The sequence below is a fragment of the Rhinolophus sinicus genome, linkage group LG02 (assembly GCF_036562045.2).
Source record: "Rhinolophus sinicus isolate RSC01 linkage group LG02, ASM3656204v1, whole genome shotgun sequence".
In the NCBI taxonomy this organism is placed as follows: domain Eukaryota; kingdom Metazoa; phylum Chordata; class Mammalia; order Chiroptera; family Rhinolophidae; genus Rhinolophus; species Rhinolophus sinicus.
In genome coordinates, this window is record NC_133752.1 from 79,859,069 (window position 1) to 79,873,316 (window position 14,248).

At 42.9% G+C, this 14,248-nt stretch overlaps 1 protein-coding gene across 8 annotated transcripts in view; it reads left to right on the plus strand.

Annotated features, from left to right (window-relative positions):
- The window catches only part of DCUN1D4 (defective in cullin neddylation 1 domain containing 4), a 66,677-nt gene extending 63,344 nt beyond the window's left edge, over window positions 1-3,333 (plus strand). For all 8 annotated transcript variants that reach the window (XM_019741032.2, XM_019741036.2, XM_019741034.2 and 5 more), the window contains one exon: window positions 25-3,333. In XM_019741032.2, the coding sequence (XP_019596591.2) occupies window positions 25-80 (56 nt within the window). In that variant the 3' untranslated portion in view covers window positions 81-3,333. The remainder of the gene's footprint in view (window positions 1-24) is intronic.
- The last annotated feature ends 10,915 nt before the right edge of the window (window positions 3,334-14,248 follow it).

Below are 14,248 nucleotides of genomic sequence, written 5' to 3' on the forward strand. Positions count from 1 at the left end.
GTGCTGTTTTCTCTCTCTCTTCAGGGCCAGTTTTGTTGGACGAGTTTGTGGAGTGGTATAAAGACAAACAGATGTCCTAGGACTTGATGCATAGCAGCGAAAGAGTCACTGTTACCACAGTTATGTCAACCATTAGCCATAAATCGCTGTTTGTATCAAAGCGCATGCTGCTTTTCTTGCACTGTCTCCCTTTTGCAGGGACGTTTTTTGGTGTTTGCTATGGAATGGGCCAGCTCTGCCTGCTGTGTAGCATTGTTCTCTTGGAAGGCTGCTTTGCAGTTTGTATTTACACTACAGATTGGTGAACTCACCAACGTCCTCACTGTGATTATGTGTATATTGCTGTTTAAATTTTGTATATGTGTATAAAAAGAAAAAGCTTCACCTAGAGATTATTTCTGCAAAAATGTATTGTAAAAATAATTTTGTGGCATATTTCTAGTCCCTTTTTTCAAATGAACCAATTACACTTTATTTGGTCTCAAATGTAGCATTTCAGAAAACAAGACAAAACAACTGTTAGCATAAGTAAATGTTGCCAGAATTCACCTTATTGTTCAAGAGGCCAACTTTTAGAAGGAGGTGGGAGTTATAACTTTTGAGAGGCAAATGCCAAATATAATTTGGTCTACTTAAATATTAGCATTTTTAAATGATGAAACTAGTATTTATTTGAGCATATAGACATGTACCATGTCACAAATCATTTCCACAATGCAAGGTATAGATTTTTCTTTTCTAATGTTAAAAACTGTAATAATTTGAATATAGGTACAAATGAACAAATTAAAATTTCACCTTTTTTTTTTTTAATGAGATGGGTTTTAAGCTCTTGTAGTAAACTTTCTTGTGTGTGTGTTTTGTTTTTTTTTCTTCCTTTGCATTCCTCTTGTCAGTGTTTGGTCTGCTGATGCTTTCATTGCCATTCTAAGTAAAATTTGTTTTTCCTCTTCCATGAAAACCTAATGGTTTACTGGCATTTTATAACTGCAGAGCACTTTTAGTTGTGGCTTGAATTTTTAGTTAAGCTTTCATGGTGTCTAATTTTCTAGTTTTTTGGAAAAAACTCTAAGTGAGAGGTGTTTTGGTTTCCTTTTTTGTTTCTTTCATGCTAGGCTTTTCCTGGCAGAATGTCCACTGCAGGCAGTGGATATGAAACCACCAGCATTGAGCTAATAACTCTATCATACGGCAGGCCCTTTCCTGGAGAGGCCACTCATCATTACCTGAGTAATTTGTATAGAAAGTCGGTAGCCATTATTTATGTGGACGAGGAAAAAGAGTAAACAGGATGGTATTTTTAGGTTTGTATTTTATGTCTTTTTTCTCCCCTCCCCTTGCCTTACCCTTCTTGAGGAAATGTATAGATAACATGTTTCCCCCTCAACTATCTGGTGCTATTAAGTGACTAATTGAGTCCCTAAAGTTTTGTGAAACACAAAAGTCTAATGATTTAATCCAAGTAAAAAGCTAATGGTGCATTTGAACAAGTGAATGGCTATAGTTGTGAGCAAGATCCATGATTGACTATATAATGCTTGGAAGAGGTTTGGATCATTTCTAAACCTGGCCGAAAAATCTTCTGGATTAAATGTGAACCTTTAAATGGCATTAAATCAGAAAAGCACACAGACAATGCTACTTTTGACCACTATTTCACAGTTTCTTTGCAAACAGTATTCAGATTTTCATATTATTTTTTTTTCTAACTGAACCACCAAAGACAGAAATTTTGTATGTATATACAGTGTGTGTGCATATACAAAAATCATGATACGGTAGAATGAAATTACTTCCTTTTTCCACCAAATAGAAAGGTTTGGTTTGCTGCGAAATAAACCAGAAGTTTGAAAAACTCCATAGTGATTAAGCATACTTAATCATTCCTTGTTTAGGGATTGTAGACTCCCTTCTACTTTATAAATTCATACCAGTTTGCACAAATTAACATCTGAAAAGAACAGGAGATGTTAACGGCAAGCACAGCTCTCAAGCCCGGTGTATTGAAAGGGGTTCGGTTCAGACGGTGCTGTTCCAGTGGCGATGGGCCACAGGTGGGTTCAGATCTGTGGAGAACTTGATTCATTTTCAAAAGTATCCTGTAAAGTTTTTTTTAAAAAGAATCACTGTAAAGTCATCAGTTCTTAAATTTGATCAACTATAAATCACAAATGAATATACAAATATAAATCATAGATTAAATTACTTTAAAAGTTATTATTAGAAACTGGAGAATTTTTTAAACACCAAGCACAGTTAATCCTAAATTAATGTACTGTCACAGGGGAGATGGTACATTTCATCCACAATGAACATTTTGATAATGGGGGAAAAACCCGAGTGAAAATGGTTTCATGGTGTAGAATACAAAAGTAAGTATTCCAAAGCGATATTTAGAAAACTCCAAATAATCTTAAACTCCCTTGAAAAATAAACCTCTGTGACTGCAGAGTGCTTGCCCTTGGTTTTCTTGATTTTATGAAGTTATTTTTAAGGGGAGGAATAAGGGTTAGAGTAACAAGATAACTTTTCTTAAAAATGTCCCTAAATTACATACAATTGAGGAATCATCAAGCACTTACTTAACTGGCTAATATTAAATACATTAGGGTGCCTTCTTCTGGTTTTTCTTTATTACCTAAGTCTACACCCTTTATCTCTTTCTGTTGTGTTTGGAACTCCTCATTGCAATACCCTGTTGTAATGGAATACAACTTTTAGATGTTTACTGCTGCAATAGGTCACAAATTTCATTATTTGATTTGCCATAAACACCCACTGTAATGTTACATGCAGCTTTTTGGAAGCGAACTCTGAATTAAGTTGTTACAAATCTGACGAGACAGACCTTCACGTTTAACAGCAGATTTCTGTTGCCTCTCAGTCTCCATTTTCACAGTGCTTTTGAAGTTTATACATAAAGCTTTAAAAGTTCATTTTGTGCCCTTGGTTTTTATTCTTACAACTGCTAAAATACCTCTGTAAGCCTTATCTTTTATTCTTTCATATGTTGTATAATAAATGTATAGAATTCATTGACCAACTAAAATGTTGGGTGTCTGTAAATGAGACCAAAACGTGGGTTGCTTTTTTCATAAAATAATTTTCCTTGGGGGTTACTGTTAAATGAACAGCAGCTAACCTATAACTGTGAATGCTTCATGTCGTCAGTATTTGCATTACATTCATAAACGTGTGCAAGTCCTGTGACGCCCAGCTTAACTCACATACTGTTATGCCACCTAACTTGAGTACAGCAAACTGGTTTTAGGTTTTAATGTAATGTAAAATGATAATCCCATAAATAAAAAGTATTTGTGTTTGGTTTCAGAACTGATTTGTGAATTCTTCCTTCTCTGCTCTGGCATTTAAAGTATTTTGTTTTTTATTCTTTTTCTTTTCCCAACTTTTTATATTGAAAAGTTTCAAAGCATAGAAACTATGCAATAACAATATAATGAACACCCATCCATACATCTACCACCTGGGTTTCTGCACCAGAGAGAGAGAGAGACAGAGAGAGAATATGAATTTCTCTCTACATAAATAGAGAGCTATAATTTTTTTTGAACCACCGGAGAGTAAATTACATTATGACACCTTATACCTAGTATTTCCAAACAAGGACATTCTTAGAACCACAATACAGTGACCACACTGAAGGGATTTACCCCTGATGCAATGCTATTACCCACCCACTGTGCCTCTAGAGTAAAATCTCATTTGTACCGATAATGTCCCAGCAACTATTTTATTTTTAATTCAGGGATAAGCGTTTAATTTAGTTGTCATCCTTCTTTAGTCTCTTTTACTCTGTAACAATTCCAGATACAGTGCAAACACTCTTCGGCCGAATAGTGATTTTAAAAAGTATATGTACTACCATATGTTGTATCTTTCTAAATATTGAGCCAATAATAGAGTGCTTACTGTGTTCCAGGAGCCAGGCCGAAATGACCATTTTTACTCCTTGCAGGGCTCCCACCCTGTTAGTCTGTAAGTGGGTGTCAGCCCTCGTGCCTCCTCACTGAAGTTGTCTTACACTAAAATGCCAGCTCCCTGACGGCGGGGCCTCTGGCACAGAGCACACGCTCAGAAAATGTGTGTGGAAGGAAGCAAGTAACAGTTTGCACATGACAAAGAATTGTCAGGACATAAGAAACCTCATGTAAAGATTAATTAGGAAGGACTGATACAGACTTTAAGATTTTTGGAAGCTTGAAAGCAAGAGGGGAAGTAGGAAACAAGACTCCTAAAAAACACAATCCAGAATCCAGCTGTTCACTGTTTCCATTGGTGATGTTGCTGGTTATTTCAACTATTTTGTGCTCAATGCTGAGGATTAAACTGGGAAAGTATTCTTTCAGACACCTGCAAGGAGAGGGAATAGATGGCAGGTGGAGATAAAGGAAAAAGTTAACCTAAATTGATAGAAAGGAGTGGAAGGTGACAAACCTTAGGCTGGGATTCTTAACCTGGGCTATAGCACACGAGGCTTATTAACCTAGCATAGGAGCTAGGAAGGCGAGATGTATTCTCCGGGCAATACTTGTAGTTCACGATAAAATTAACAGGCGTTGAAAGAAAGTTCCCCGGCAATGTAATTGGAATGAGATAGACTGGGGAGAGAATAAATCACTCATGTCTACTCATGAGTAGACAAAAAAACCCCAGCTGAGGTGCACTGCAGACATACCTGCAGTGCTAGGAAGGAAGTTACAGGAAGGTTGCTCTAAACAAAGGGCATTTTTAAAGATAGTTTTTTGAAATAATGAGACGAAGAGGAAAGTGAACTGAAAAAATGAAAAGCATTATCTACAGAAAAAAATGGAGCTCAGTGGGTCAATCCTGGAGCTATAGAAGTGAGGGGGACAGTCAGCTACGTCTGGACAGCAGCTTGCTTGATTTGTTGGAACCTTTAGGAAGGCAGGACACGTTTCCCATGGTACTATAATGTGCGTTACGTCACACTGAAGTGACATTTAAATGTTATCCCCAAATGCTGGTGTGAAGAATGACTTTTAGGCAGAAGATTAGCGAAAACCTTTTATGACTTATTAAGAATTGCTTTTGGAACTTTATTACAGCTCGTAGGAAAAAAAAAAAAAAAACACTCGTGAGGAAATAATATCAAGCTTTATGGCCATCACTTACCTAAGCAGAAATAATCCAAAATAGGGCCTGTTCACCAGTTTTGGCACATTTAGCAGGAAATAGTTTTCTATGGGTTTTTTCCCCACTGAATTTGGTCCCTGGCATTTATCTTCAATTGCCTTAACAAAAAATAAAACCATCCCATGTATATACAAGTACTCACTTAGAAATTATGGTAAGTAAATAGGCTATGCTGAGAATAATAATTGGGAACTGAAAAAAATTGACTATAATAATTAAATGGAAATTTTTAAGTACATCATTTAAAATGTAAATCCCTTCTAAAGAAATGTATTCAGTCGTTTGAAAGAGATTCCTTGGCAATCACTGGAGAATGTGGATTGTGGTGAACCCTGGCAATGAGAGAGTAAGCTGTGAAGGGTTTGTTTTTTTCCTCTGACACTTTCCAGCAGAGACAGCTCAGAATTGCCTAAACTTGAGCATTTGAAATTCTAACTAGTGTTCTCCAGAAATTTTCCAATAAATGTGTGATGATAAAGAGAGCGGCAGCTGTACTCAATACCAGTGAACAAACTCAAAAAGTTTCGGGCCTACTTCTGATTGTACATATATCGAGAGCCGTTGTGTTTTGTCTCTACTTATTATTTATTTTGTCTTCATGACCTGTGGTGGCTCCTAAATATTCCATCTTGAGCGTGGGACTTGGACAAGTGTTATAATCAATCCTATCACAGATACACCCCAAATCATTGAATAAAATAGGAGGTGCCTTTTAGCAACCTATTCTGCATGCCACAAAGGCGTAAGTCCTTCAAGCCCTGGTTCCTCCTGCGCAGCAAGGTGGGTTTGCAGAGTCTCAGCACCATCATCGTCTCTATCACCAAACGTCAATTGTAAGGCAGAATTCCTATGTGACATTGGGAACACTGGCATTAAAGTTGGTAAGTGTGCATAGAGGGGGCTGGGGTAAATAGGAAATACACTGAAGAATGAGGAAGGACCTCCTGATGGGCGGTCTTGTGCCTACTAAGTTTAAGTGGCCTCAGCCGCTGATGGATGGTAGGAAGACTCGGAGCTGGGAGTTCCTTTTGGAGAGCAGGGCATTATAGGGAAAGAGGGCGACTCAGTGTAGTCTCCCCTTAGAGAGGTCTGGCACACACAGCAATAGAGGCGGTAGAGAGGTTTCAGGGCAGAGAGTTTATGGTTGTCACCAAGAGAGAGCAATACAATTGCTGGAAAGATACCAACAGAAACTGGGGACGTCGGTGATAAAGGACGCAGAGTATCGTGAGGCAGCTGCGTAAAGCAGATGATAAAGCAGTGGGGGAAATGCTTCCCCCGGCTCCAAAGGTCCAACTAGGACTGAAAGTGCACACACACAGCACGGATTCTACCGGGCAGAAGATGCTCTCTTTGCCCTTCTCACGGGGTTGAACCTGCTGCCCTCTGGACACTGGCAGCAAGCTTGCCCACTCACCAGATGGAACTAACTGGTACCAACACCCCAGCTCATTCCCTACAGGAAAAGGGATGAAGGTCAGTTTTCTAGGAGCATCTTCCTTCCCCAGGCCCAGCCATTAGGCACTTTAAAAAAGCGGACGACACCCATGGGAGGCAGACCTCAGATTTTGGGAGTGGGAAGCGGAAGGGCTGGCAGGTGAGAAGGGTCCGTGTGGCACAGGCAGATTTAGTGGAGCGGAGCCGCAGTGGGGAGATGGAGCGAGCTGGGCTGAGGTGTAGATGAGCGGACTGAGCTGGGAGGACAGCGTGGGGAGAACAGGAAGTCTTCCTGCTAACTAATTTTCAGAGAGCCAAAGCTCAGACTGGATCGAATCTCCCACAGAGGAGGCATTGACTGCCAGCATTCAGTCACAGGGAGAGCTTGCGGGCTGGCAGAGACCTTGTGTTCTCTCCTCCTCATCAGAATTGACACAATTTTCCCACAGCATATGATTTTCTGTGCAGTTACATTGTCGAAACCTTTGTAGCTAAGTAGTTTCATTGCTTTGTCCCCCTCTGTTCCCCCTGCCCCAATCCTCCCTGCTAAAAGAATCATTTGCTAAAAGGCACCTGTAACCATCTCCCTCTCCCTCCAGCATGGGCATTTGGAGATAAGGGAGCAGACTTTTTTGGATCTTTTTAGGCAAAGTACTTTTTGAATTCTGATTACTATGCAGGTGATAGACTCAGATGAGTGACCAAGAAAAATCAGACTTTTTATCTTTCTGATCCAACACGGTCATCGTCGTCCTTGAGCGTACTGGTGTCATGTGCATACTCCTGGGTTTTGTTTTGAGAGTTGGTTGCCAGCAAGCTGTAAGGGATTCGAGGGATGAGGTCGGGAAGACCAACTAGTGGCTTGTTGTCATGATTTAGCTCCTTTCAGAAGAGCAGGTGGCCAGGCAGGCCTTGTGCTTCACGCTGAGCTCCTTGAATGCCTTTTAACAATCGTGGAAAGTACATGGAGGAAACAGGTTCACAATGTTTCAGGAACTTATCCTAAGTCACATAGTTGGGAGGTGGGGGGAGCTGAGTTTTCACTCAGGTAGGTGTCTCCACTCCAGCAGGTTACTGGGGAGGGAGGCCACGTGGGATAGAGGCAAGTTTGCCGGGAGGAAGGTTGAGGCATGTAAGCCCCATGTGTGCAGTGTGGTTCTCTGGCGGATGACTTGGGCCCCTCTCCTGCTAATTTTATAGAGAGTTTCTGGGAAACAGTTCAGGGATTGGCTGGTTTTTCAGAAGTGGCAATGTTTAGGGATTGGTTAACCTTCATCCAAGGAATTGAGGTCACTGGTTAGCCATCTTTCAGAAGTGTGGGCCTGGCTCTCAAAGGCATGGTCTGATGTAGGTACCGTGTTTCCCCCAAAATAAGACCTAACCCGGAAACTAAGCCCTAGCAATGTTTTTCAGGATGACATCCCCTGAACATAAGCCCTAATGCGTCTTTTGGAGCAAAACTTAATATAAGACTCAGTCTTATTTTCGGGGAAATACGGTGTTTTCCAAGGCACCGAGCAATTAACAATGTCAGTTCTGACACTGTCTACCTGGAAATCTCATCAGCTCCCACAGATTAAGGGCTCAGTCCCACAAGACTGTGGTGTTCAGATGCCAATCACAAGTCCCCCTGTGCTTCTCAACAACTGGCTATAAATTGGAGAATCCCACACCCCTTTTGGGGTTCGATTAATTTGCTAGAACAGCTCACAGAACTCAGAGAAACAGTCTACTTACTAGATCACCGGTTTATTACAAAAGGATATAGCACAGGAACAGCAGATGGAAGAGATGTAGAACAAGGCATGGGGAAAGTTTCAAAGAAGGCTCGGTTAACAGACACCCTGCAGGACCTCTCAGGTATTCCTCCTCCGCTGACTGGTAGAGGGCACCTCGTGGATCACAAGCGATTCGGACAGGAAAAGTCTGCCACCAGAACAATGGTAAGTGACATGTGCGCAGTGCTTTCCATGAGCCAGACCCTATCTTTAGCGCTTTGCAGGCCACAACTTACTTAGTCCTCACTACAACCTTACATCCTCATTATTCAGATGAAAACATCAGAGGCACAGACTCGTTAAGCAATTTTCCCCAGGTTACACAGTTAAGCAGTGAAGCAGCCAGAGTTTTTTAACAGGAGAAAATCAAGTTTTAATATGTGCGTCTGGGGAATTATCGTACGCATGAGAATTCCCATATTCTTCACTTCTATCCACACAGCTCCCGTAGGCTAATTAGCAGCATTTCAAACTGCTCTTGCATACATGCTCTGTAATGGTATGGAAAACACAATTTTTTATGTCCGGGAAGAATGTTCTTCCTGCCCAAAGAAAAAAATACATGTGTTTTTCTCTATTGGCTGTGGTTAGAAACACATCTGTGTGTGGAAAGCCCAAACCCTTGCTTTGGCAGCTTTGCACTACAAAACTTTCCTCCTGCTTAGTTAGGGAGGAGGCTTGGAATTAGGGGGGCTGCTGACCAAGTAGCTTCCAACCTGAGGAGATGTCGGTCGGCTGTGACAGTAACTCTGTGACAGTAACCCGTTTCTGGAAGCAGTAGGGGCCTGCTCCTTGCGAAGCCCCGTTCCGCTCAATACCCTGTCGGGCTCAAACCCCAATTCCTTGGGAAGAAGGGAGATTATAGATTTTGTAACATCAGATTTTTCTCGGTGGGACCCCATTCGATATTTTTTTCTTTTTTGGTCAGATCTTCTTGGTTTTTATTTATCTGTTTATTTGAAGACACGTAAGATTATATGAATTTATTATTTGTTTCTCTGTTGAACAACTGAACCAGTGTGGGAATCAGGGGTACAGATTTTGACACTTGCCCTCCTCCCTCCTTTAAGCTGTTGAGAACGTTCTGCATTTCCAAAGTTTCAGTTTCTGCTTGACCCAACTTCACCTTATAGTAAGTGAAAGCTAGTTTCTTCTTCAAATTAAGTTCTAAGCCACTAAATGGAAAGTATCCAAGAAATTCACTAACAGCTCAACTATGACACATCATATCCTTATGACTCATTTCTTTCTGTAAATGTGTTTCTGGAAATGCTTGATTATAGAAAGAGATGTGAGAGAAGACTAGTAGAACCCTGGCATAGTTTAGGTTGTTTCGGGGTGCCAGGCTGTCTGGGAACTCTCTGATTCCAACTCAGGTAACTACTGGGTGTCAGAGGGAGTGAAGCGTGACTGAAGCCAGGGTGAGTTTTTGTAACCAGTGCCGTGTTTCAGCTTGTCGGGCAGCAGCCTCAACATGGGGCATCGCTAGGCACGGCTCCTCTCACGCAATTTAACTATATGAACCCTAATTTTAAGGACACTCTTAGATGCCGACGTGGTGCCAGAAACAACTCAATTGTTTTTCAGTCGATACAGAGGTGTAGCAACGCCAACTTTACAAAGAGCCAGCACTTCCCAGATTTACCAATTTGTATTTCTTGGAGAGGCGTGGATTCGAGTTCCCTCAGGGGAACAGATTTGGGTTCTGTGGTTTTGATGTTGTGTCCCCAAACTCTGCCAGCTACCAACAACACTGTGACAGGGATGCTTTGCGTTTTGCTCATGACTTAGTGATAAATAAGATTTTGTGTGCCTTCTGTAATTTTGAAATCTTTTTATCAAGGTCATATATGGACGTGGTTATGAACTGTACAATTCAGGAAGGATTCTGATGAAAACCAGCAGTCCCTGTAGTACTCATTCCCAGCTCAGTCTACAGCTCATCATGTTTTTAATGCCCGAGTTTTCTCTTGTTATTGGATGGTCTGTTCTCCACCTTATCTGTTTACTGCTGCATCATTTTCTTCAGTTATTTCGTCACGGTCTTTCTCTTTAATGTCTTAGGCCTTCATCAAATAAGTGATAATCTGCCAGAAAAGCTGCATATTTGCTTTTCTTGACTCTACCGGAGAGCTGAGGTAGCATGCAGCTAACTAACAAAAGACAGGAACATCCAAGGAGGAATGGGCCGTGAGCACTTGGCCAGGGCACATGTTTCTAGAGGCTGTACAAGCTGGTAAGAAGAATTCAACTAAGATTTGTAACGAATTGCCACTAGCATGACAATGCAGAACGCCAGGAGCTGCCCAATGTTCACCCATTTGCAGGTTCCTCACTGGTCCTCACCACAGGCTCACAAGAAACACTGGGGAAAGGGAGAGCGTGGTTTGTCGTGGCCAAGGAACACCGAGTTTAGGGAGTTGCCTCTTTTATAGCAAGCCTGCTCTTGGTTTGGGGAAACTGTCACCTCATCCCTCAGGCCCTCCCTGCAAACACAACCCTGAGAAGTGGCTGTGGAGAGGAGCGGAGGGCCTTGCCCTGCTGGCACACCAGTAAGAGCTTGCAGGGACCCATATGGTGGATCACCTCTCCCAGTGAGGTCCAGTGAGAGGCAGTCTCAGAGGATCCGGCCCAGAGAGTTCTGCCGCTGAATAGGGAAGATCCCTTTTCTGCCCACAGGCTTGCTGTGGAGGACAGGAGGATATGAAATGGTGGAAGTGTAAGGTTGGAACTGGCCCCTCTGGTCGTGAAGGATTGTAGGAGGTGATAGGAGGAAACAGGAAAGGAGTGAGATGTGCCTCCTCCATATGGAGGTAGGGACGTGGGTTAGATGTGACCAGGAGAATGCCAAGGGCATCACTGAGGACTCTGGGGAGGGGGAGGGGTCACCTGAGACGCTACCCCCCGCACTGACCTGGGGCCACCAGAGCAGACTCGTGGTGCAGCAGGTCAGGAGATGGGGCTGGAAGGCAGCTTTCCAGAGCTGCTCTTTGTGCCATTACGGTGTGGCTCACACCCAGGCAATCCTGCAATAGCCCAGAAGGGGTGTATTGGCCCTAATTGATGAGCCACCCAGATGCCTTTGGCCACGTGCTCCGGGGCCAAGCCATGGGGCTGCTGCCAGCCTCCCTGGACTCTTTCCGTTCTCTGCCAGTCTGTACCCATTGTAGGCGCCCTGGCCAATAACTGTGACCACTGGGCCACTCAGCCTGTCACAGCATGGCCTGAGCGTGCAACTGGCCCAGGGTGTGTAGTGACCTCATGCTCTTAACTGTCTGAAATGTGGGCCCTATGGGAGCTGTTGCAGCTGAAGTCAGGGCCCCCACGATTTTCAAATTCAGGTGCAGCACAATGTGACAGGGGTTTGGCTTCTCTCTGTGCTGCATGGGGGTCAGGGGACACAGCCCAGAAGTGCAGATGAGTTTTGACTGTGGGGTGAAGTTTGAACAGGGAGAGACAGGAACTGGAAAGAAGCCAGCAGACACATTCCTTACCCTGCCTCCTCTTCCCTCTACCCCACCTCCCGCCTCCTGACTCTTCCGAGACTCAGTGACTCGGTGCAGCCTCTCCGGAGAAGTCCCTATGCCTGAGCAACCAGCCGTGTTCCCCTGTGCATTCGCTTGTGTTTGCATTCCCTTTCCCCTACAGTAGTTACCTTTTCCCCTCTGTCTCCCTGAAGATGCTCCCTCTTCCATCCCTCTATCAATAATATCCTGGCTTTTACATTTTACTGCAGACTCTTTTTCTAGGGACCCCAGCCTCGGGCAGCACATAGGGAGGTTAGTTAAGGGCTTGCCTGGGGACCTTATCAAAGAGATGGGGTGGGGTGGCCCTTAGTGTAGGGCTTTGGAGATGGGCATGCAGGGGAGACAGACCCGGGTGTTTGTGAGAGCCTGGGTGGGGTAGGCAGTGAGTGCAGGTTACCAGACCTCGACAAATCCAAAACAAGTGACAGCCAGAGAATGACAAGACGAGCAGCCACCGGGTGGTCCAGGGACACCTCCTGCAAAGCGCCTTTCTCCCCAAAGCTTCAAAGACAGAGTGTGGCCCTCATATACCCAGATACCAACCAGAGGAAAGGAATGGAGACGAGACAGAAATCAGAGATTAAGTCATGCCAACAAAGCTGCTTAACCTACTCCTGATAGAGAGGTCAATTAATTTTCAACAGACTAGAATTTTAAACAGAAAGAAGATAATTTAGATTGGAAGAGATACAAATAGTTTCCACTGGCAAGTGTAAGTTATTCCTGCTATCCTAGGAAGCATATCAGTTATAGGTAAAAGAAATTCCGTTCGCTCTGCAAGCCTGTGTGACTTGGGAATGATTTTGTGGCCCTGCTGCAATTCCCTAGAGTAGGCGGTGAGAGCCTCTGCCACAGGCCAAGGTTATGGGGCCGTAGAGTGGGCACTGGAAGTGACCCTGGCCTGGCAGACGGCCAGCGAGCACTACTGCTGACTAACTTCGTGATTGGAAGGTAATTCTTTTTTTATCTTGAAATGTGGCTGTTTGGCCAGATCTATAATTCTCAGGCAGGGGTTGCAGACTGCAAATCGTCACAGGGGCCGGTCGGGTCATGTAAATGGGGGAAATGGCCCAGATGGGAACTGTGTCAAACTGGAGGATGTTTGCCCCTCATAAACTGGGCAGCCACTAATCGGCTCTTGCAGAAAAGGGGATGCAGTGTTCCCAGATAATAGCTCACGTTTATTGAGGCAAATAGATGGTCTTATTGTAAGCTCAGAATAATCCAGTGCTAGAGGTACTGCCGTGTTTCCCCGAAAATAAGACCTAGCCAGACCATCAGCTCTAATGTGTCTTTTGGAGCAAAAGTTAATATAAGACCTGGTCTTATTTTACTATAATATAAGACCGGGTCTTTAAAATATAATGTAATGTAATGTACTGCAATGCAATGTAATATAATATAATATAATACCGGGCCTTATATTAATTTTTGCTCCAAAAGATGCATTAGAGCTGATGGCCCGGCTAGGTCTTATTTTCAGAGAAACACAGTGTTATTATCCCTATTTTTCAGATGGGGAAAATAACTGGAGTTACTTTGGGTCCTAAGGCACTGAGTTGAAGTAACTTAAAGGTCAAGCAAGCATGCCTGCTAATGACAGCAGAGTTTGGCTGAGTGTTCATGATCCGTCAGAAATTGAGATTTTAAAAAAATTTAAATCCCCCAATTTAAATATTCAGAGTATTTTAATAAAATAGGCAAAGAAAACCAAAGTGTGGGCCAAGCGATGGCCTCTGGGTTGCCAGCTTGTGTCTGGTATTCTAAGAGAGTGAGTTATGAGCTATCCCTGGAAAGCAATGTTTTTGTTTTGTTTCCCCCAAAATATTCAGAGTTTAAACTGGTAGGTTTTCCTTCAGAGTAGTCGAGTTGGGCACGTACACACTTTTACCAATAGTGCTTCCGTTGCTAAAAATAATTTCGGAATTCCTCTTTTGGAATTGCCTTCAGAAAGCTTTCCAATCAGCCCTATTGTTTTGTAGCCAGATCTCCTTTTCTTGATGATACTAGCATTTCACTGCATGATTCCAACCGTCTTTGCCAGATGTGGTTCAGAATCACTTTTAGTGAAATCACATCCATTCGGATGAGTGGTGATGTACTGACGGGGAATCATTCAAAAGAGTGTGTTCTAAAGCTCATTAAAATACATTTATGGCCTTCAGATTAATGACATTTAAAAGGACACACCAAGACATCGCTTCACATTCTTATTTGTTAAAAAGCTAGCCACTAATATAAGGCTGCCTCTCATTTACATTACCTGGGCTGGGTATTCTGAACCGAGCTGTGCTAACATCCCTTGTCCACTCGGCCCTATGAAATCAATCA